The following is a 21,039-nucleotide window of genomic DNA, read 5'->3' as shown; positions in this document are numbered from 1 at the left end:
AATGCTGTTTGCCACTGGTCTGTTGCCCAGCGGTCTTTGTCTGGATATTAGATAAGGAAAACCAGTTTGGCCTTTGGCATATGTAAGCGTGTTTCTATTTATAGATAGTTGGAACCATAAATGGAATCATACAGTGGTAATATGTTGTGGCGTGTTCTTAAGGCCTTCCAATGCAAACGTGACATCAGACGTTTTGTACGTGTTACCCACATATATAGGTTATTCAGTCATTTTCCCGGACACTATTAGAGATGGGCCCCTACATCACCGATATGGATATGGATTCCATGCTTTTCCAGCTATCAATTGATCAATTGTTTCATCGCTCATTTGCTGCCCGGCATCCAAGCCCTATGGTCGTAGTAGGGCCAGTGCAGCGGACACCACACATTATCTTGTTTGGCTAATATAAGCGCGCCTGCATTTATAGAAAGGAAGAGCAACTGTGTCATGTACGCCAAAAGTAGTTACTCATTGACAAACAACTGGATATGGTTTTGAAAACGGCCAGGTGTTTGAAATAGCATCCACTAGTTTTCACTAGACTGCGTCATATGTTGAGCAAGATATTGTTTTTACGTGATCCCACAAAAGATACCCTTTCATTCTGCCAGACATTAGATATATAGATCTATGCGCCATGGTGTCCATGGTTTTCCAGTTATCTTTCATCTAGTCAATTATTTCGTCGATTATTTGTTGCCCAGCGTCATACCAGTGCAGCGGACACCACCTATTACGTTGTTTGACTTGTGTAAGCGTGCCTGCATTTATAGAAAGTAAGAGCAACTTTGTCATGACTACAGCAATACAATGAATGGTAATATGTTCTAGCGTGTCTCCAACTAACCCTTACGTCTTCAAATGTAGACACACGCTACAACAGCAGCTTTGTAATTGATAACCACATAAGATACCCATTCATTCCGCCAGACATTAGAGATGCGCGCCTATATTGTGTTCTAAGATCTTCTGCCAAAATGCTCTTTTTGTCGATGTCTATGACTTTTTTTGCTTATCTCGCATTCTGCTTCAACATTTTGCGTGACAGTCGTCTAAACGTATTTGATCCTGGAGTAATGACATCAAAAAGAAGAGTCACAGCAAAAGATATATCTTTGCATCATGCGATGAATGAATGATGTATAGGTGAATAGTAATGACTTACTATTTTTAGGTCCTCTAACGTGAGGCATTGTTAGTAACAACAGACCTCTTTAGTTGCAAAGCCACACAGTCAGTTTATGTAAGCTTGACCAGTTTGATCCAACAGATCTGCAAGTCGTTTTGACAGAATAGGTGGGCTTTGCGACTTCTGACAGAAAGATCATGTTTTTGCTGTTCAACAATACTGTGGGCCATCCAACGCGACGGACGGGCGGGAAGCTTTGCAAACGTCAGTCATACAATTCTTTAACATCAGGTATCCGTTCCTGTTGTTACGTCTCCTACACAATAACTGCTAATGTTGACATTGTAGCTTTTGAACATGTATTCACCCATCATGTTACTTTCAAAGGCATTTGGAAATTTGCGTGAATGGTTTCTATATGCTTACAATCTAGTATAACGAAAAATATCATCACCATTAAAACAAGGATTTATTTTTTCAAAGACCTTCAATATCATGACTTTCGTGCAATTTGAAAGGTATCTCGAAAAACGTCAGTTGCACGCAACCCACAAAGCTATTATTTTCCATCTTTAGTATGGAATAATTGTATCTAAGAGAGCCATTTTTTTGGTATCTATGAACGATAGGAACCCATTGATGTGTCACTAAAATGCTTATTCCCTGATAAGCACTCTTTAAAATGAAATGCATAGAATGGTACAAAAGTGGCTTCGGACAAGTAAATCATCCCTAAATACTAGCAAAAACTTGCATCATCCACTTGGGGAACAGCTGTACAGTATGAAGATTGTAAACGCTCCTCAGTAATCATCACTCACTCACTCACAATCCATTGTTTTATTATACTGCTGCTGGGATCCCTGACACGGATAGGTAGTAGTCGGATAGTCTTCACACCACACCTCTAAGCCGCTCTGCCCTGTGGGTAGACCGCCCATCTTGATGCCCCTCCTAACACACTCCATCCAAGTTTTTCTCGGTCCACCACGACCCCTGTTGCCTGACAAGTTCAGTTTGGTGATGGTGTTAATGCAGTCACCTGATCTTTCTACTTGTCCAAACCACCTGAGACGGTGATACCACAACACTGAAGTGATGTCCAGGATACCAAATTTATTGAGTAGGCTAGATGGCGGGGTCTCATCCTGGGGTTTGAGACCGCAAATCCATCTGATCATGGCTCGGTCATTGCGGCGCAACCGCTGTAGATCCGAGGCAGTAGGGGCCAAGGTTTCACTCACGTAAAGCATAGCTGCACGTACGCAGGAGCCGCAGGAGTCAAACACATTGCCACGGGTTTTGAAGGGTAGTTGCCTGGAGGTAAGGATGGGCAGGAGCTCCTTGAATTTACCCCCAGGCAACACAGCATCTCAGGCTCAAAGGCACTCGCTGGCACGAGCACGTGCGCAACAGTGAACTCATGGAGCAGACCGGACAACCCCCTGCCTCTAGCCTTGCAGCCATGAGACGGTTCCGCTGGTACGGACACGTCCTCCGACTCCCTCCAGATCACCCCAACAGAGCCCTACTCGACTTCAACCCTAAGCTGGCAGGATGGCGGTGGGCACGAGGCCCCCCGCACCCGCTGGATGGATGCCCAGTTGTCCATAAAAGAGTCTATTTATCCGTTACATTGATTTATTTTGAATTACACTGGACAGCGTTTATGACCTGGGGCAAAGAATCTGTCAGTTCTGTAACCTGAACAAGGTTGAAGATGAATCCCACTTTTTATTAGATTGTAGTTTTAACGATAGAAATATTCTTTAGTCATATCAAGGAGCTTTTTTTAAAAGCGTGTCTCCAACTAACCCGTACGTATTCAAATGTAGACATATTCTACAACAGCAGCTTTGTAATTGATAACCACATAATATGCTCATTCATTCAGCCAGACATTAGAGATGCGCGCCTGCATTGTGTTGTAACACCTGCTGAAATGCTTTTCATATCGATGTCTAGGACTTGCATTCTGCTTCAACAGTTTGCGTGACAGTCGTCTAAACGTATTTGATCCTATATATTATAATATTTGATGAATAGTGATGACTTACTATTTTTAGGTCCTCTAACGTGAGGTATTGTTAGTAACAACAAACCTCTTTAGTTGAAAAGCCATACTGTCAGTTTACGTAAGCTTACCCAGTTCGATTCAACCAATCGGTGAATCGTTTTAACAGAATAGGTGGGCTTTGCAGCTTCTGACAGAGAGATGATGTTTTCGGAGTTTCAACAATACGGTACTTAGTCTCTTCCTGGGCCATACAACGGGACGGGCCGGCGGGAGACTTTGAAAACGTCAGTCATAAAGTTCTCTAAACATCAGAGATTCCTTCCTGTTGTTACGTCTCCTACACAAGGACTGATAATGTTGACATTGTCACTTTTGTCCATGTATTCACCCTACAGTTTACTTTGGAAATTTGCGTGCATGATTTCTATGCTTACAATCTATGAGTATAACGAAAAATATCGTCACCATTAAAACAAGGATTTATTTTTTCAAAGACCTTCAATATCATGGCTTTCATGCAATTTGAAAGATGTTTCGAAAAACGCCAGTTGCACGCAAACCACAACGCCGTTAGTTGACGTCTTTATATGTATGGAATGTGTCTTTGGAAATCAGTTTGTGCCTGCACTGAAAGGACTACTTAGTCGATTCTTAAAATGAATAAATAGATAAATAAAGCAAAGGGAGTCAGCTCTTTTGTTATCTAGGTACGATAGGAACCTGCTCATGTGTCACTGAAATGCTTATTGCGTATAAATACTCTAGATATGTATCATTCATGAAATGCACAGTATGGTACAAAAGTGACTTCAGACGAGTAAATCCTCTCTAAATACTAGCAAGGACTTGCATCATCCGTTTGGGGAGAATTAGTTGTACTGTATAGCGATTGCCAACGCTCCTCAGTGATCATGTTAGGAGTACTTCGATCTACATGATTTGATCTGATATTCTTCACTGCAATGTCAATGAAGGCAACAGTGATCTTTCTCTTTTTAATAGACTTTTTGGTCAACGTTGTCTGAAGAGGCAATGGAAGAGAAGTCAGAGACACAGTATGACACATTGTATTTCCCGTCTCTCCATAGTACTAGTATTTCGCGGTATGATGACCAGAAGGCCCAGTTGTCAATGGAAGAGTATACATGTACTTGTCCTTTACATGGCTTTATTAGTTGATTGTCTGTTCAAAATGACTCTGGACAGTGGTTATGATCTTAATAAAAGTTGTGTTAACAAGAGGCATTCTGAATGTTTGTCAACGGAGCCGCAAAACGAACACCATCAAGCATCGTCATGCAAGAACTCCGATGGGACAGCCTAGCAACAAGAAGACATTTCCAGTCCATGGTTCTCATGTATAAACAAATGAATGGCTTAGTCCCCCCTCACCTGCAACCGCTGATACCCACGTCACACGAGGAGAGCACAGAACCACACGCCTACGGCTTCGCAACTCTACCCAACTCCACATACCACGCTGCAGGACCCAGACTTACCAGTCAAGCTTCCTTCCACACGCTTCCCGCCTCTGGAACGAACTGCCCCAGGTAATAAAGCAAGCTGGCAGTCCCATCGTGTTTAAACGGAGACGGGCAAACTGGACTGACTGATTGATACCTTAGATTTATAGATATATTTGTAATTTAAATTGTATTTAATGATGTATTGTAATGTTATAGTTAACGTTTCGCCGAATGTATCAATTAATATATATGTATTCATGTGTGAGCCACAACACTAGCATACCGCTGCCTGTGACCCACTTGTATTGTACTATTTGCAATCTTAATAAATCAAATCAAATCAATGTTTTATGACAAGCTCATTGAAGTAATGTGTAATGTTCAGTATTTTATGAGTTGGGAACTGCTATTTTTCATTGTTGCTGTTCAGTTCGTTGTTGCTTTCGTTGAAGCCAGAATCAACTCATCCGTGACCCCCTCTTCTCCCCAACAGTGAGTCAAGGCACCTGCGAACCAAACTGGCACGGTCACGGCTCCAGATGCTTCCGTGTTTTCGACGTTGAAGTATCATACGCAGATGCAAGAGCTCTGTGCTTAAGCCACAACTCCCATCTAGCCCTCCCAAAAGACCAATCGACCAACGACTTCGTTAAACAACTGCGTAACAGTGTCAACCAAGCACGGGGCGCCTGGATCGGACTGAAGTATGGAGTAGACGAGGGAAGCTTCGTGTGGGAGGATGGAGAGGTATTGGGCAGTTTCGACGACTGGGGACAAGGCCAGCCGGATGGTGGGTCCGATCCGAACCAGTGTGTCCGCATTGTTCGGGTCTCTTCTTCAAGCAGGTCCAATCAGTGGGGGGACCACTCCTGTGCTAACCTGTATGGTGTCAGTTGTGAAAAAGGTATGGTGATTCTGGCTTTTCACTGCTGTTTCTTAACTTGCATAATATTCATCGTTGAACTACAAACAAAGGCTAAGTTGACTTCTTCAATCTCTCTGTGAGTTCTGAACTTGCACAACAATCATTTTACCCTCATCACCACTGTATCTGTATCTATAATAACCAGCTATATAGATGCGTAACACACCAGCTTCGCAGGTACGCGGCGCGGCAGCAGCTGGTTATATTACACCGAACGACCCATCACACATTTGCACATCTATCTGCAAACGTTCTTTAAAACTACCCAGAGAAGATGCCCCTACTGAGCTTGGTGATAACAAATTCCACTCTACGATAGTTCTGGGAAAGCACGAATTTTTTAACACATAAATCCTAGCATAGGTTGGTAACTATGGTACTAAGGCATGGCTGTTTCTTGTTCTTTTAGCTGGTATTAGATACTTATCAGTCGGTACGTCCACCAGTTTATTGGTCATTTTGTACATCATGCAGAGTACGGACATTTTCCTTTTGTCTTCAAGTGACATCCACTGCAGTTTTAATTTTGGTAACACTAGCATCCCTGTTGTATTTGTTTGTACAGAATCCGGCAGCTTGCATTGGTTATGTACCCTTTCCAGTTTATCTTTGTCTTTCTTTGTATACGGACCCCATACTGCTGCGGCATATTCAAGGTTTGGTCTTACCAGTGACGTGTATGCAAGTGGTTTTACCCTGGCTGGGCATGCCCACAAGTTGCGTTTGATCATTTGTTATTTTGCTTACGTGGGCACACCACTTCATCCCAATTGTTAATGTAACACCCAGATACTATGGGTGTTTTTTTTTTTTGTGGTTGCTAAATATTGTCTGACAATAGAACTGGTGATGGGGTTCGTTTGTTCGTTATGCGCATGTATCACTTTTCGGGATTGAACTACATACGCCATTTCTTTTGCCATTCTTTCAAGGTGTTCAGATCTTTCTGAGGAGGTTGTGAATCATTCTTTGTAGATAACTCTATATATAACAGACAGTCATCTGTAAATAACCTCACACTTATTCATATAATTAGAGCTGTCGTTTATGTACAACATTGACTTGTTTACATGATCTGTTTACGTGACCTAAATCTGTACAGTCGTCTGTTTATATGATTTACAGCTAGTGTCCTCGAAACCAGGTCTTATCCTGTACTGCGGGGATTTGTAAACTTTCTTCAAGGATTATGCAAATTAACACCTGATTTTCATAACAACCTGCTAGGGGGCCCAAACCTAAACCACCTATTCCCTACCCGAGACCTATCCAACCACTAGAAAATCATGAACCTGAAAATTTGACCTCCAACTTTAAAGCTCCGCCACAGTACCACAGCCTACCGCTTGGAGGCCCATTACTGAACTTGACCTTCCTTTTTGCAACCCTTACCCATCCACCAAATATATCCACAATCATCTACGTCGCCTGGAGATCACCCTCACACTCAGGGTTGACAATCACGGCAAAGCCTATGATATCACCCCTGACAACTCAGCCACAGTATTCGGTTATTAGGGGTGCCTTGCTTATGAATATTAATGAGCTTGCCCTTATATGGGCAGTCAGCCGTTGGGGGTCGGGCGTCGGCATGGTGAGCAAATAAAGCCATGGTAATACGTAACATGATTAGCTGATAGCTTCCCAGCGGCCTTTGCGAGACAGCTTGCGACAACAACAAGCCCAAGAAAGGCCTATTCTCTGATTGGTCGACAGCTTGTTTGTGGCGACAATCATAATAGCCACTGATAGGGCATGGGATAGCAGGGCCCCATAAGGTAATGCCGTTGGGGACCGGGCGTTAGGAGGATGCTGGAGATATATTGTACACAAACAAAGAAACAAACACACAAACATACATAGCCTGCTGCAGTACCGACGGAAAATACCAGGTAAACCATTTTCGAACTTGGCCTTCCTTTCCACAACCGTTAGTAAACCAACCAAATATCATAAAAATCCAGCTTCTCGAGTTATGTTGTCCACAGACAAGCGCACAAAAATACAAATCCCGCTGCAGTACCGTAGGAAAACGACAGGTAAACCATCTTCGAAATTGACCGTCCTTTTTACAACCGCTATACACCTACCAAATATCACCAAGATCCATTCACAACGTCTCGAGTTATACGCTGATATGTTGTTGACCTACATACAGACCCACCACCCCATGACGCAAGCTATTTTTGCCTTCTTGTCAAAGGCAATAAGGACCTAATTTGCAAGAAAAAAACGTATGATACATCAGCCATGAAGTTTAACAACATTTTGCAAAAGTATGGTCGTGAAACTCTAGTTATTTATCTAATTGACTGATTTATTGATCACATAAACAACAATTAAAAACAAATGATAAATGGAATGAAAAGAAAACATGCAGGGGGGGACAGATGCCTGTGCAGCTTTTCATGCCCCCCCCCCGAGACTAGGTATTGATGAAACGTAATGTCGTAATGTACATAATCTAAATAACAATTAAACGTAATATACATAACAAAAGCTAAATAATAATAACAACAAATGAAATTAATTGAGACTACACGAAGAAAAGCATAACGCTGCATGTCATCAAAACCTAAACATAAGCAACAGATCATAAAGAAATAAGTCGAAATTATAGAATTAACTGTTAGTAAATACCAAAGGAAATACAGAAAATCAAAGTAAGGGATGCAAACAAATCAGACGAAAGTAGCACTATAAGTACAAAGTATAATACTTAAATTCCATATCCAAGTAATAACTAAAAAAAACATAATTTAAAAAAAAATCAGTAATAAATAGTTGGCTTCTCTATGTGATTATTTTTCAGATTTTTTAAAACGGAGAGGGACGGACATTGATTCGTTGATGAAGGTTAGACATCCTGGTGCAACATAACACAGAACTATAGCTTTCAAAGGGTATGTCAAGAAATCTCAACCTTTTTTGTTATCAGAGACATGGCGTGCAATTCAGTCAATGCATGTTTATTATTGTATCCTTGTAGGCCATCGTCCATAAAAATTATGGTCAACAGTAGCCTTTCCCTTTTGCAACATAGTCCAGAACTATAGCTTTCAAATAGTATGTCAGCAAATCTCAACAATTTTTGCTATTAGAGACAATTTCAATTCAATCAATGCATGTTCTTATCCTTCTAGGTCACCGTCCATAAACATTATGATCAAAACAGTATCATTTCCCTTTTAACCCTATCCAGACTGGGGGGGGGGCTAAAAGTGCCTGCGCCAACTTTGACCTCCTATAGCTCCCAAACGGCTTGTGTTAGAACAACCAAACTTGGTGAGTTTTCTTAAAATATTGTTGCCAACAATTTAAATGAAATTGGGTAAGTTTATGATTTTTCGTGTTGCCATGGCAACGGGTTTCTGAAAAGCAAATTTTACAAAAATCACTAATTTTTGTTTAAACAATGGGATTTTAAGATTTTCTTGCTAAAGTTAACTTCTTTTCATATATCTTTAATATCCAACACAGCTTAGTTAAACATTTATAATTGAATATTCATAAGTTATGCTAATGAGATGACGTAATTGGTCAAAATAAAGATGGCCGACAATATCATGATTTAAAGTATAACAAGCTTATTTTCACTCAGATTTCATCACTACGTGATATTTTCTTACAGAAAACATCCATGTGAACGTTTTTAATCCATTTCCATGGTTTTAGCGTTATATGTTGAAAAAGATGTATCTTTAAAAATTTAAGGTTGATAATCCAAGATGGCGGATAGCTAAACTACAGATGACGTCATTCTATGACGTCATTTTGACGTCGTTGCGTCGGCTTTTGACAACAGAAGTCTTAGAACACTTAGATATTAATAAGAAACCTTTATTGATAACTTTTTGAGTGAGATATTTAGGTATTATGGAAATTCCCCGTTTTAGCCAAAAATATCAATTAATGACGTCATAATTAAGTCATATTACGTCATCATGATATAAAATTTCGGGAATTATAAAACTGGAGGGGCCCAACCCCCCCTGCAAATTTGGGGATCGTACAGTGAGCCGTTTTGAAAATACGAAGGGGGGGTCGAATGAGCCCCCCCCCCCCCCCCCAGGCCAGGGAATGCCCCAAAAGCCCAGTCTGGATAGGGTTAATTGAATCACTGCAGGAGTGAATTCTCCTATGGTGGCAGCAGTTCCACAAAGTTGTCGGGGAAGACTCCGACCCTGCCGCCGATCTCTCCCTCCCACCAACCGCTGTCCACGCTCTCCTTACTCCTAATGATGATGACTTCGCCAACCTTTAACGTCAGTTCATCCTCGTTCTCTGCCGTGTAGTCAAATAGAACTTTCGCCTTTTCTACTGGCTTGGGCGCTGTTAAGTAGAGAGAACATAGACCACATCAGACATGACAAAGCACATTTTAAATCAAGTAACTGACGTTTTTACCTGCATATTTTTGCATTTGTTTGTTGGTCTGTATATGAGTCCAAAATACATACGGAAATACAACCACTGTCTCGAGCTAATTGCCATGCTATCATTGGTAGAGCTGCCTATTATGATGGACAGCCAGGATAGATCGTTCAGTAGATCACAATACACCTTTTTCACGCGGCGGCCATGATAGATCGAACCAGAGGCCAATGTGGCCCCATGATGGGTGACCCAAACGGCTTACATAGGCTAACTTGCTCGGGATGTGGGGTTACGGGTCGAGGATTCAAAGAATCCTATGGTATACAGGGACGTCTGGAAGGAGAGGGTTGACTTGGTCCAGGGGACTGGTCCGCGAGCTGATGATAATGAACATTTTACACACCCCCACAATAAATAGAAGGTGACGAAAACAAAGTGAAAGGAATAAAGCACGTTTCTAATCTAAAGACCCTGGCTACTGTGAGAAAATCAATCATTCGTGAGAAAAATGTACATTCATCATTATACTTACGTCTTCTGGTCACACTCCCCTCTCTAGGAGGGGCCATGCCTGCCAGGGGGACCCCCCTCATACTCAGTCGGAACGCCGGCTTGGCAACGTTGCCCCCTTCATCCCTGTCCTGACTGTCCGTCTTGTCTGACGGTTTGGCAGGGAGAGAGGTCTTCTTTATAACCTATAACATATTATCTAAATTAGGAACAATAATTTTACTGTAATAATAATCAAAGTGTGTCAGTACCTTACAATGAAGATTTTTTTTCATCAATGAAATGACAATCTTTTTTTTTCAATTTCCTAGTTTTCTACTTATATGATATAAATGACATCCACGTGCGCATCATTTTTCGCTTTCCAAACAAAAAAAGTTAGTGTAAATCGTATAAAGCAGCTGCAAAATGACCAAATATATTCCATTGATTACGATTGCAAAACATACATAAAACTGTATACTAATGCCATAGAATGCTAAAGTCGACTACAAGGTCAATGAAGAAAGTGAAGAAGGCTATTGTTCGGTATATCATACTGTGTGTTTAGTCATTCTGGCAGATGTTTCGTGTAAGACATCACGAAATCGCCGGCGAGCGCAGCCAGGCGATGCGGGGGCCTGCCGGGTCTGTTGAGTCCATGCCCGACCGCGCCGCTCATGTATAAGACGCATTATCACGAAATATACGTATACGCGTCGATAACGTCGCGAAATCGTCGGCAAGCGCAGCTAGGGATGCTGGGTCCTGTTGGGCTTTTACGGCAGAAAGGCCAGGTCGACCGGTACGTGAGCAGTGGCGTGCCCCGCCCCGCTAGCCTTACAACGGCAAGACCTATTATAATACCACAATACTACAGGGCATTTTAGACCGCCCGTATAGTGTCATACACCAGTCGGAACGGCCAACCACAATATCTTTTACGACATGAAGGCCAGGTCGTTCCGTACTTAAGCAGTGGCGTGCCCCGCTAGCCTTACAACGGCAAGACCTTCTATAATACTACAATACTACAGGTGTAACATTTGGTTCTAGTGGTTAGGATTTGGCATTGGACAAGCGCATCTTCCACCTCCGTAGTGCCATAACCGGTTTAGTTAGCGTCATCCGCCCGTAACTCCTGTACAGGTATCTTATCTTGTGTTGTCTGTAGTAAGTTACATCTGTTCACTTGTCTATACGATCGAGTCATAGCATTGATAAAGATCACACCAATCTGTATACCGAACCTGCGCTTGCCGACGATTTCGTGACGTTATCGAAGCGTATTTCGTAATAACGCGGCTTACACATGAATGGCGCGTTCGGACTTGGACCCCGACAGGAACCCGCATCCCTGGCTGCGCTCGCCGACGATTTCATGATGTCTTACACGAAATCCGCCGTCATTTTTTTTAACTTCCTGGCCATTTAGATTTCAAAATGAAGGCAAGTATTTTTGTTCAGTTTTCCAAAAAAAACTATTTTTATTCCCACTTTTATTCCGGTAGGGCCGATAAGCCGGGCTGTACTCCCGCCACAGCCGCTCCGCCTCCTTGAGGGTTGCCTCCATGGTGCCAAAGCCGCCCTCTGCTTTTGGTTTGTCTAACTTCTCTCGGAAGTCAGTTCCCCATGCCTCCTCTGCTTCGTAGGCATGGACGAGCTTACGGAGGCGGCATCGGACACTCTTTGTGACGAATGCCTCATAGACCTGCTCTGTTACCGGCACACGTGGTCGGACGTGGTCCGGCAGGCGTCTAAGTTGCTCGTCGTCCATGTCTTTGAAGAAGTCGTTCTTCACTCGCTGCATCATGACACTAACGTGGTCATGTAACGAGTCCTCTTTCCGCCTGGGGGGGAAAGAGTCCGCTTAGACCTGTCTTGCCGACGTTGTTGTTCATCAGTGCTGCCGCCATGCATGTCCTTCAGACGTTGATCGAAATTGAAAATACGATTTGTTTAGCGACTGTATTTTTTGTTTTGAAATACTTTTCTTTGTATGATTTTAATAGCATTTGCGTTCTGAGTTTGCTTTTGACAGTTGCGCCATTGTTATCGTATAAGTGTTGATTAGAAAGCTCTGAAAATGAATGTCCTTTAGACGTTGATCGAGATTGAAAATACGATTGGTTTAGCGACTATATTTTTTGTTTTGAAATACTTTTCTTTGTATGATTTTAATAGCATGTGCGTTCTGAGTTTGCTTTTGACAGTTGCGCCATTGTTATCGTTATAAGTGTTGATTAGAAAGCTCTGAAAATGAATGTTCTTTAGACGCTTGTAGATTAAATGTTGTTGGGTTGGTTGCAATAGTAAGACAACTTGTGCAACAATGGTTTCATTTAAGGCACTTACGTTCTACAGTAATACTTTAATAAAGAATGTTTCAAGAAATAACAAATATCGTCGACTTCAATATTGTTGTATCTGACCAAGGACGTTATATACTGACATACGAAGATAAGGCATGTCCCCTTCTTTCGACGGCGATCGTATCATGGCAACCACTGATGTGTTGACCCGGAACTGTAACGTTACCTCTCATTGACAAGGCGATGAACATAGTTCTACAGAAATACTTATAGAATACATTACTAGGAATTACAACATATCGTCATCTTCATTACGTTGTATGAAGATAAAATGTATAAGGTACCCCTTCTTTCGACCACAATGGTATCGACCAATGCCATATTCAATTTTACCCTTTGGCCGGAACTGTAAATAAGGTCTCATTGATGTATTACTCCGCGAAAAGAGATCCGAGCCAAAAGCTAAACGGCTGGATGGACGCGTGTTTTTAGCGGTGAGAAATTCCCTTTTAGCCAGCGGAACTGATATGAAAAGTTAGATTGGTGAAATTTTGTTTCTAACTGAAGAAATAAGCAGGTAAAGTTTGGCAGCCGCGCGCTAGATCGGAGGTACACAGTCCTGGGTTTTGAGTGGTGTGGTTGACTGGTGGCAGCTAAAAAGTGCCTGTTGCGATGCCTGGCTAACTGCATTTTGTAATTGTCCTAATAAAAGACTGTACGCATAGAAGCTGTTGGGAATTTTTTTACATGATGACGAGTAACTGTGCTCAACAAAGAATTAAAAAAATCGATCTATTTAAGGTTGGTTTATTACGAACGCGCGCATGTAAAACACGTATTATAACATAGAAGTCTATTGGAAGAAGAAACTCATCAATGAGACCATAACGTAACGGAGGCTAGCTGTCAGCACTCGGTTTCCTGTGCGGAGTATTTGTCGTCACTGGTTTTCCTGTGCGGAATGTTTGTCGTCACTCGTTTTCTAGTGCGGAATATTTGTCGTCACTCGTTTTCTAGTGCGGAAGTAGTCTCAGCACTCGGTTTCTAGTGGTGATTCGGGTTTTTCGAGTGCTGAAGCCGTCTCACCACTGGGCACCTAGTGCGGACGTATCTTCGGCACTAGACGTCTAGTGCGGAAGGCCCCTTCCGCACTAGACACCGAGTGCTGAGAGAGGAACCCGTGACTTCGGTAGTTTTGCGTCGATAACCTTACATATATTAATCAACATGTGTTGCAGTACTGCCCCCTTCTCCTCTGTCTAACCGTGACAAAGTTAGCAGGAAACCAGCCCTTCTTCCCGTTTAGTTCGCCCTCCCACCAGCCGCCATCTTGTTGCTTCACGTTGGTGATGATGTCACCAATCTTTAACGTCAGCTCGTCATCCAGCATGGCCTCATAGTCAAACTCCGCCTGTACCTCAACTGTAGGAGAAACAACAGTATTAGACCATTAGAAGAATATTCAGCATACTAATTAATTAGAGATTGCCTTTGCTTCCTATGGGACTATCTAAAATTGTCTGGTAATCTCCTTTACACATCAATTCATACCTACCTACCTACCTACCTAGTCCCTTGACCTCCAGGTCGTTGGGGGGGGGGGGGCAAGGTAGCCATCAAGGTAGAGAGTTGCCTCCCGGTTCGTCTTTCCCTTGCCAGGGTTAGCTAGGGTATAAAACCCTAGCTAATTCATAGTTAGGGTATAAAACCCTGCTCGTCAATAAGATCACTGATAAAAAGAAGTGGATGCTATCTGAGAAGTCTGGCCGTTTTAAAAATCATATCCAGTTGTTTGAGTAATTTCTATTAGGCGTATCTTATGAGGTGAGATATCTTAACACCTGGATGTCTAACCTTCATCGATGTAAAAAAAAAAAAAAATAACTGAAGTACGCATTTGAACTCTCTGACATAATTTCAAAACACACCTGCTGCCTCTACCCTGTACTGCCCGGTATCTGGTACAGTGAAGTACTGAATCCCGTCCTTCAGCTGCACCAGCCCCTCGTGGTCCTGTCCGCGGTAGTGGGTCCCCAGGCTGGTCGGGCCCAGACGGCCGGTGGTACCGATGGTGTGACGGGCAGTGGGGTAACCTGAATCTTATAGTGAAGAGATGATAAACTTAAGCTGACTGCCATGGTTTTCTGGACTTTGTCTCTTGGTCTTGTCACTTGATCGTGTAATGCTGATTATGAGTAAATATCGTATTTCAAAACGAATTTTGGTTGTCAAGAACAAAGTATGACTAAATGATATCAGTAACACGTTATGCTTACTTATGTGTAGTTTTTCTTAAATGTGAATTAGGTAACACCATTATAACACAGTGCAAGTTGAGAATTTTAGTTGTATAGTAGTAAATTTTCCAAGCAGATGTAAGGGGGAATAATGGTCGCATGTTTTGTAAAGCTACCTCCGTTCTCTTTATTTAAACTTGTGAAGGGTGAAAAAAAGCAGCTTAGAGAATAATAGTAGTAGTCCACTGTGTTCTTTTACTGTAGTAGTCTGTCGATTGAGCAATTTTGTTTCAGAACCTTTAATTTGAAACCTGTAAATTTAAAAATCTTACCTCGCGTTGTCTTGACTTTTCCCAAGTGAGGCTTGACCATGTTTGCCGTTTTGTCCTCTTCACAAAAGATGTATGCTTTCGCAGGTAATCCATCTTTAATGTCAGTAAGATCTACCTGTAACAGGTTCTTCAGTCTACCGCTCACTTCTCCACTGACCGTCATCATGTCAAACTCCGACCCGCGTTCAACGATGTTCCGTCCGAACTCTGCCGCGCTCTCTAACGCCACGGTCGCCGTTTCTATCTCTTCTATAGCGGTGGAGAACTCCTTACTCCGGGTCTGGCTCAACGCGTTCACATAACTCAGTAACTCGGCCTCTTGTTGATTGACCAACGCAACCAACTCCCTCCTAGTTCGTTCTGCTTTCCTCTTGATCTTTTCGATGCTTTCAGTGACATTTTTCTCCAACTCTGTCTTCTGTGCGTGTGTCTTTTGACCAGCATTCGTAAGATCCACCATTTTCGTCTCTGTTTTCGCAAGAAGAGCGCGTATGTCTTCTTTTGCCTTCAAGGCTGTGTCGGCGAAATACTCGTACAGGTGGTCCTTGTGGGACAGCACGGTGCACAGTTGACAGATAGCCTCGTTACAGTCGACACAGAACAACTTCAGAGTCTCCTGTGAGTGGATCCTACACGATGGCAGTGGTCGAGGCTTGATCTTAACGGTGTCGGACTCGGCCTTGAGCTGCTCTACGCAGATCACCTGGTGACCTCTGGTGACCTTTATACGACTGTGAATTGCTACACATTCGTCACACAGAAAGTCGCCACATTCCGTACAGAAGGACTCCGCTCCTGACTTGGTCTCACAGCTCCCACAGACCAGACTCTCTCCTTCATTAGTCAGCTTCTTGTGGACGTCCACCGTGTCCTTCAGGCTCTCCACGAAGAAATTATCTTTCAGCTCCGCGACCCCGCCACCCGGAAGTAAAGTCTTGCTGCGACAGGTAGGGCAGTCAAGCTCTGTTTTCACCTTTTGTTTCTTCAAAAGCTCTTCAAGACACTGCAGGCAGAAAGAATGAAGACAAGACAGTACCTTGGGCCGGCGGTAGGGCTGCAGGCAGATCTGACACTCGAGGAAGTCTTCTGTGAGCCGATTCAAAAGTTTCGATTCCGCCATGTTGAATAATGTTCAGGAGGGTTAAACATAGAAACCAAGGCTGGGAAATTATCTCTTCAGTCTATATAAACGGTTCTCTAGCTAGACGGTACAGAAGTGGTGATCGGGAAAAAATCCTATCTTAAAGCATAACTTCACCAGAACTAAACCAGGAGGAAAACGGTGTGACCAGACGTCGAAAGGAACCATCCTGTTTACTAGGAAGTCGAGGTGTGCAGAAAGTGCGAAATAGAACAAAATGGAGCCGGGGCGAAATGAAATGAAATGTACAGAAAGTGCGATATGGAACGATATGAAGCAAACTGAAAAAAAAGATCGATGGAACTACAATGAAAAGTTACTGTGGATGGAAATTAATAGAGCTATGGGCGGCAAATGAAAATGTACCGTTTTTTTTTTCTTATTACGATCGTACAAAGAATGTGGTAGGATTAGATTTTTATATGTTGTTGCGTTTGCTCAGCTAAATTTCTTTCTCGAGATCCGCTAAATGCAAGGAGACGGAACTGATATAAGAAAGGGCTAATACTGGTGATAGATAGATAAATGATACATTTTCAAAATATACCCTCAATAAGGGAAGCTTACAGCGTTGTTGTTGTGTTTGGGTGGCTTCTGACTACTTTTTCAAGATGGGATCCCGGCAGCGCCGCTTGCAAATTTAAATTTATTACCCGCGGTTGTTTGCGTCTTTCTAAATCCAATCATAAGATATGCTAATGAACTAATGTGGCGTGAGCATGACAGCTATGAACCGGGCCCCACAACACTGGGAGAAGCAGCCCTCTAGATCTGCTCTGGAGACATGTCTACTTGCTCGTTCTCGACGAAACGAAGATAAGATGTGACTTGAAGGACTAGACATGTATTTGCGGATCATTTGCATGCGGGGCTATTTCATCTTACGAGAACCAGAAGCCAAGCAAACACAACAACAATGTAAGAATTTCAGCTTGCCTCATTCTGGATAAATTCTAAAAATGTAATTAGTATATCAATCTATAGGTGCAAAGTTTGAGTTTTGTTCTAAACATAGGAAACACTCAGCTCTCTTCAACCTTCATCAGATGTATGATTCGACCAACGAGGTTGATAGAAAATTCATGGTCAGTGTTTCCGTTTTATTACGGACCGGCTCTACAAACTGTCATGCTCATGGCGCAGTAGGTCGTTAGCATATCTTAGCCGATCGGATTTACAAAGACGCAAATAATGGCGGGTCTTTTGCAAGCGGCGCTCCCGGGGATTACATTTTGGGGGAAAATAAGTCACCCAAACACAGCAACAGCGCTGTAAACATGCCTCATTCTGAGTGAAAATGTATATCATGTATAACGTTACATTTTCTCAAAATGTATATCGACATCTACCTACCCACTACTGCATGTGAGGCAGGTTTTATTTCTTATCTCCCTGTATTCTTTGCATTTTGCGGATCTCGAGAGAATCAATTTGCCACGGAAACAAGAAAACGCTGTAAAATTTAGTCTTGCCTAATCCTGGCATGGGTAGAATTTGAAAAATAAAACACAGTTCATATTCTTTTGCAACCTGCAGTACGTACCGTTGTCTTATATCCCCATCGATCTTATTTCAGAGATTACCTCATATTTCGTTCCAGTTCGTTCAACTTCTCACATTCTTAATGTAACCCTTAGAACGTTACCTTAAAATGTCTTTTTTTACGTCGGTCATGTGATACGGTTGCGTACCGTAAAACAACAAAATGTTTGTTCCATTCTAAGCAGCGATATTGGAGGAGCACATGTTAACTTTTAGCAGACACGGTCAACAACTTATAGCGATACTGTATCGGCCCACTCTATATAAACAGTACATATTAAGTACACTTGGTGGCAACAACAACTCGCTTGGTCGTGACTGTTTGCCGACCTATGATACAATATCCATAAAACATAACCCAAATATAAGACTTCTGTCTGTCAGTGAAGATTGATAAGGATGAAACGCTGGAGGACAGCTTTTGACAACGACTCAATGATGTAGAATTCTTTTTATGGAGTAAGTGTTTTTCTGTATGATTTTCATCACTCAAATTAACTTCTCAACACCAGACTTCAAATTTATACTTTTGATTGATGTAACCACTTCTTGAGGATATAACAACTGTCGCCTAGCTTTTCACCCATTGATAAACATCACATTTCTTGCACTTATACTATGTCAACCTGCATTTTTTTCAATCTATGCGAAACAAGTTTTTTTTTTCTTAGATATCATCCAACAGAATTTATGATAAACTAATCTTGAGGATGTTTTTGCAGGTTCGACCTGTCCGGTTGGCTATACACCATTTGCCGAAGTCTGCTACAAAGTATTCACCGAGAAGAAAACGTACACGGACGCGCAGACACACTGCACCAATGAAGGAGGCCACCTAGCGATGCCTAAAGACAAAGCAACCAACGACCTACTCGACAGCTTAACAAGCCAAGCGTCCACTGAGGTTATGACTTACTACTTTGGTTTGACATTTGTCAAGGAGAAAAACGCGTTTAAATGGAATGACGGCAGTGATCTTGTTGGCTTCGTGGACTGGATGTTGGGAGAACCAAACAACCATCTTGGTGGGGACACCAGTTGTGGAGCCTTTTGTCTTGGATCGTGGTGTGACGTGCCTTGTTCAAGTCTCTGGGGCTTCGTCTGTCAAATTTCTGGTACAAATGCTTTGTTCTTTGGTTAATGTAAGTTTATCTCCATATACTGATATACACAGCGAGAGCGAACATTTTGCCGCAATATTATATGGTAGTATGGTCCATCATGTCTCAAACTATATAATTAATCTATAAAATTAATCAACCATCTCTGGGTCAGTTTTTTCTTGAAAATGTTGCGTGACGGCCGTGGTTTGTAGAAGACACTATATGCATACGTGAACATCTCCTATGTTGTTAATGATGGGCATATTTTATAACCTTGTTCTGAAAGTAGAATTAATTATCAGGGTTTGTCAATACCACACGTCAAATATTGCAATGAGTACGCTTCAATGTTTTCTCAAATATTTACCTTAAGGACTTAAATCTGTTTACTGCATAGAATGTCAACTTAATATCTTGTTCCTTTCTTTTTTTTAGCGGTGGACGTGGCCACACAAGTTGACACACCAGGTTTGTGCGTAGCGTTATTTCAAACACATACTGAATTTAGATGCCAGTCCTGATGCGAGGGAACATCTATCTGTCTGTCTGTCTCTCTAATTCACACAAAAAAAACTATCAACAGTTACCAAGAAAAGGCATGTCTCTCCCTAAAATTGTTTCTGTCTCTTTCCCCGTAGTCGAGGATGTTAGCGAGGTTCCTTCCTGCTTGCGCTGAGACGATTTACAGTGACGGTTGGTTTGTGTACCTAACTATTGTTGGGATCAACTATACTCCTTATGCTCAGAACTGTTTCTATTGTTGTCATAAAGGCAAGTTTCATACTAATGCCATAATTTCAACAATGTTTTCTTCAACCGTTCAGGGTGTGGGACATATTGCTTTATCACTCAGATGGTGCCTGAATCAATCCTTCAAGTTTCTACAAGGTGTTTTTGTTGTTTTGTTCTATCGGATATGGACGATGAAAATTGCTAATAGGTCTGTTCCAAGTGATGTTCATGGTCTTCCAGGGATCTTTCAACGATCTCATTGGTCAGTATTTTGTTGTTGTTTGAACCCCCACTCCTTGCCAGGTGGTCTAATCTTTCTGGATATGGGCCCTTAGCAACGAAAAACCTGCTTTGTTGTGTGGCTTATGCAAGAGTGCCTGCATGTATGGACATTTGCAGCAACTTTGTCATGAATGCATCAATACGCTGGTAATCCGTTGTAGTTTGTTTCCATAAGCCTTCAAATGTAGACCAGATTACAACAGCAGTTTCATTTGGTGTTAACCATATAATATACCTATTCATTCCACCAGACATTAGAGATGTGCGCCTAGTTATTTGTAAGATCTTCTCCTAATATGCCATTACGTCAATACCTATAGCTTTACATTTAGGACAGCTTTTGCTCCAACATATTGCGTGACAGTTGTGTAAACGTCGTTGATCCAGTAGTAAGGAAATAAAGGGATTACACCAACAAAACGTCTCATTGTACATTATTTTGATATGATGCAGTAAGTAAGTGAGTAATTCATAATGACGACCTGGTATAGTGTAAGCCATTTGAAATGAAGTATTGTGAATAATACAAAACACGTTTAACTGCCAGTCCATAGAGTCAGTATATGTAAGCTTAACGTTATCTAGTTTGATTCACCCATTTGCGAGCTATTTTGACAGACCAGGGTGGCTTTGTGACTTCAGAAATATCATATTTTGCCGGTGACGCAACAATGCGGTGATTCAGTATCTCCAAGGGCCTTACAACACGACAATTGCAGATTTGAAAACGTCGACAGTCATTCAGTTCACCAGCATTTACGCCAGACATCAGCGATGCGTGGTCGTTGAATATCTCCAGCACAAAGACTGACAATGCCGACATTTGTCGCCTTTTTCATGGCTTTGAAACTCTTCAGAAATTTGCGTGATGTCTGCGCTTGTAACCCACACAAGGAACTCACAAAAAACAGAACGTCTCTTTCTTTTCTATAGACGTTGAAAAGGATACAAA

At 42.0% G+C, this 21,039-nt stretch overlaps 3 protein-coding genes across 4 annotated transcripts; 2 read left to right on the top strand and 1 right to left on the bottom strand.

The window, feature by feature from the left end:
* Positions 1-2,555: 2,555 nt before the first annotated feature.
* Positions 2,556-8,697, top strand: LOC118427118 (galactose-specific lectin nattectin-like). The gene is made up of 3 exons (XM_035836753.1): positions 2,556-2,695; positions 5,068-5,519; positions 8,684-8,697. Exons 1-3 carry the CDS (start codon positions 2,556-2,558, stop codon positions 8,695-8,697), a joined length of 606 nt encoding a protein of 201 aa, XP_035692646.1.
* A 5,243-nt stretch (positions 8,698-13,940) lies between these two features.
* On the bottom strand, positions 13,941-16,407 carry LOC118427117 (E3 ubiquitin-protein ligase TRIM56-like). The gene is made up of 3 exons (XM_035836752.1): positions 15,288-16,407; positions 14,647-14,817; positions 13,941-14,140 (listed from the first exon to the last, which is right to left on the bottom strand). Exons 1-3 carry the CDS (start codon positions 16,405-16,407, stop codon positions 13,941-13,943), a joined length of 1,491 nt encoding a protein of 496 aa, XP_035692645.1.
* Positions 16,408-17,265: 858 nt separating this feature from the next.
* Positions 17,266-20,081, top strand: LOC118426844 (collectin-10-like). 2 transcript variants are annotated; one of them, XM_035836390.1, is made up of 4 exons: positions 17,266-17,346; positions 18,693-19,085; positions 19,509-19,541; positions 19,712-20,081. In XM_035836390.1, the coding sequence occupies exons 1-4, from the start codon at positions 17,271-17,273 to the stop codon at positions 19,747-19,749; spliced, it is 540 nt and encodes a 179-aa protein (XP_035692283.1). In that variant the 5' UTR covers positions 17,266-17,270; the 3' UTR covers positions 19,750-20,081. The 2 variants fall into 2 exon arrangements, with proteins under 2 accessions (XP_035692283.1, XP_035692282.1); XM_035836389.1 differs by having other exon boundaries at positions 19,509-20,081.
* The last annotated feature ends 958 nt before the right edge of the window (positions 20,082-21,039 follow it).

The sequence above is a fragment of the Branchiostoma floridae genome, chromosome 12, assembly GCF_000003815.2.
Source record: "Branchiostoma floridae strain S238N-H82 chromosome 12, Bfl_VNyyK, whole genome shotgun sequence".
NCBI classification, from domain to species: domain Eukaryota; kingdom Metazoa; phylum Chordata; class Leptocardii; order Amphioxiformes; family Branchiostomatidae; genus Branchiostoma; species Branchiostoma floridae.
Note: the sequence above shows the minus strand (reverse complement) of the source record. Positions and strands in the feature narration are given on the sequence as shown.

What these genes read in the sequence shown, in the direction of transcription:
- LOC118427117 (XM_035836752.1), bottom strand. Translation starts at nt 16,407, where the DNA reads ATGGCGGAATCGAAACTTTTGAATCGGCTCACAGAAGACTTCCTCGAG. An exon ending in AAAAGTCAAGACAACGCGAG is followed by an intron (nt 14,818 to 15,287) that starts GTAAGATTTTTA and finishes CTTCACTATAAG; the next exon opens with ATTCAGGTTACCCCACTGCC. An exon ending in GTACAGGGTAGAGGCAGCAG is followed by an intron (nt 14,141 to 14,646) that starts GTGTGTTTTGAA and finishes TTTCTCCTACAG; the next exon opens with TTGAGGTACAGGCGGAGTTT.
- LOC118427118 (XM_035836753.1), top strand. Translation starts at nt 2,556, where the DNA reads ATGGAGCAGACCGGACAACCCCCTGCCTCTAGCCTTGCAGCCATGAGA. An exon ending in CCTAAGCTGGCAGGATGGCG is followed by an intron (nt 2,696 to 5,067) that starts GTGGGCACGAGG and finishes CTTTCGTTGAAG; the next exon opens with CCAGAATCAACTCATCCGTG.
- LOC118426844 (XM_035836389.1), top strand. Translation starts at nt 17,271, where the DNA reads ATGTATTTGCGGATCATTTGCATGCGGGGCTATTTCATCTTACGAGAA. An exon ending in CAAGCAAACACAACAACAAT is followed by an intron (nt 17,347 to 18,692) that starts GTAAGAATTTCA and finishes ATGTTTTTGCAG; the next exon opens with GTTCGACCTGTCCGGTTGGC. An exon ending in CTTCGTCTGTCAAATTTCTG is followed by an intron (nt 19,086 to 19,508) that starts GTACAAATGCTT and finishes TCTTTTTTTTAG; the next exon opens with CGGTGGACGTGGCCACACAA.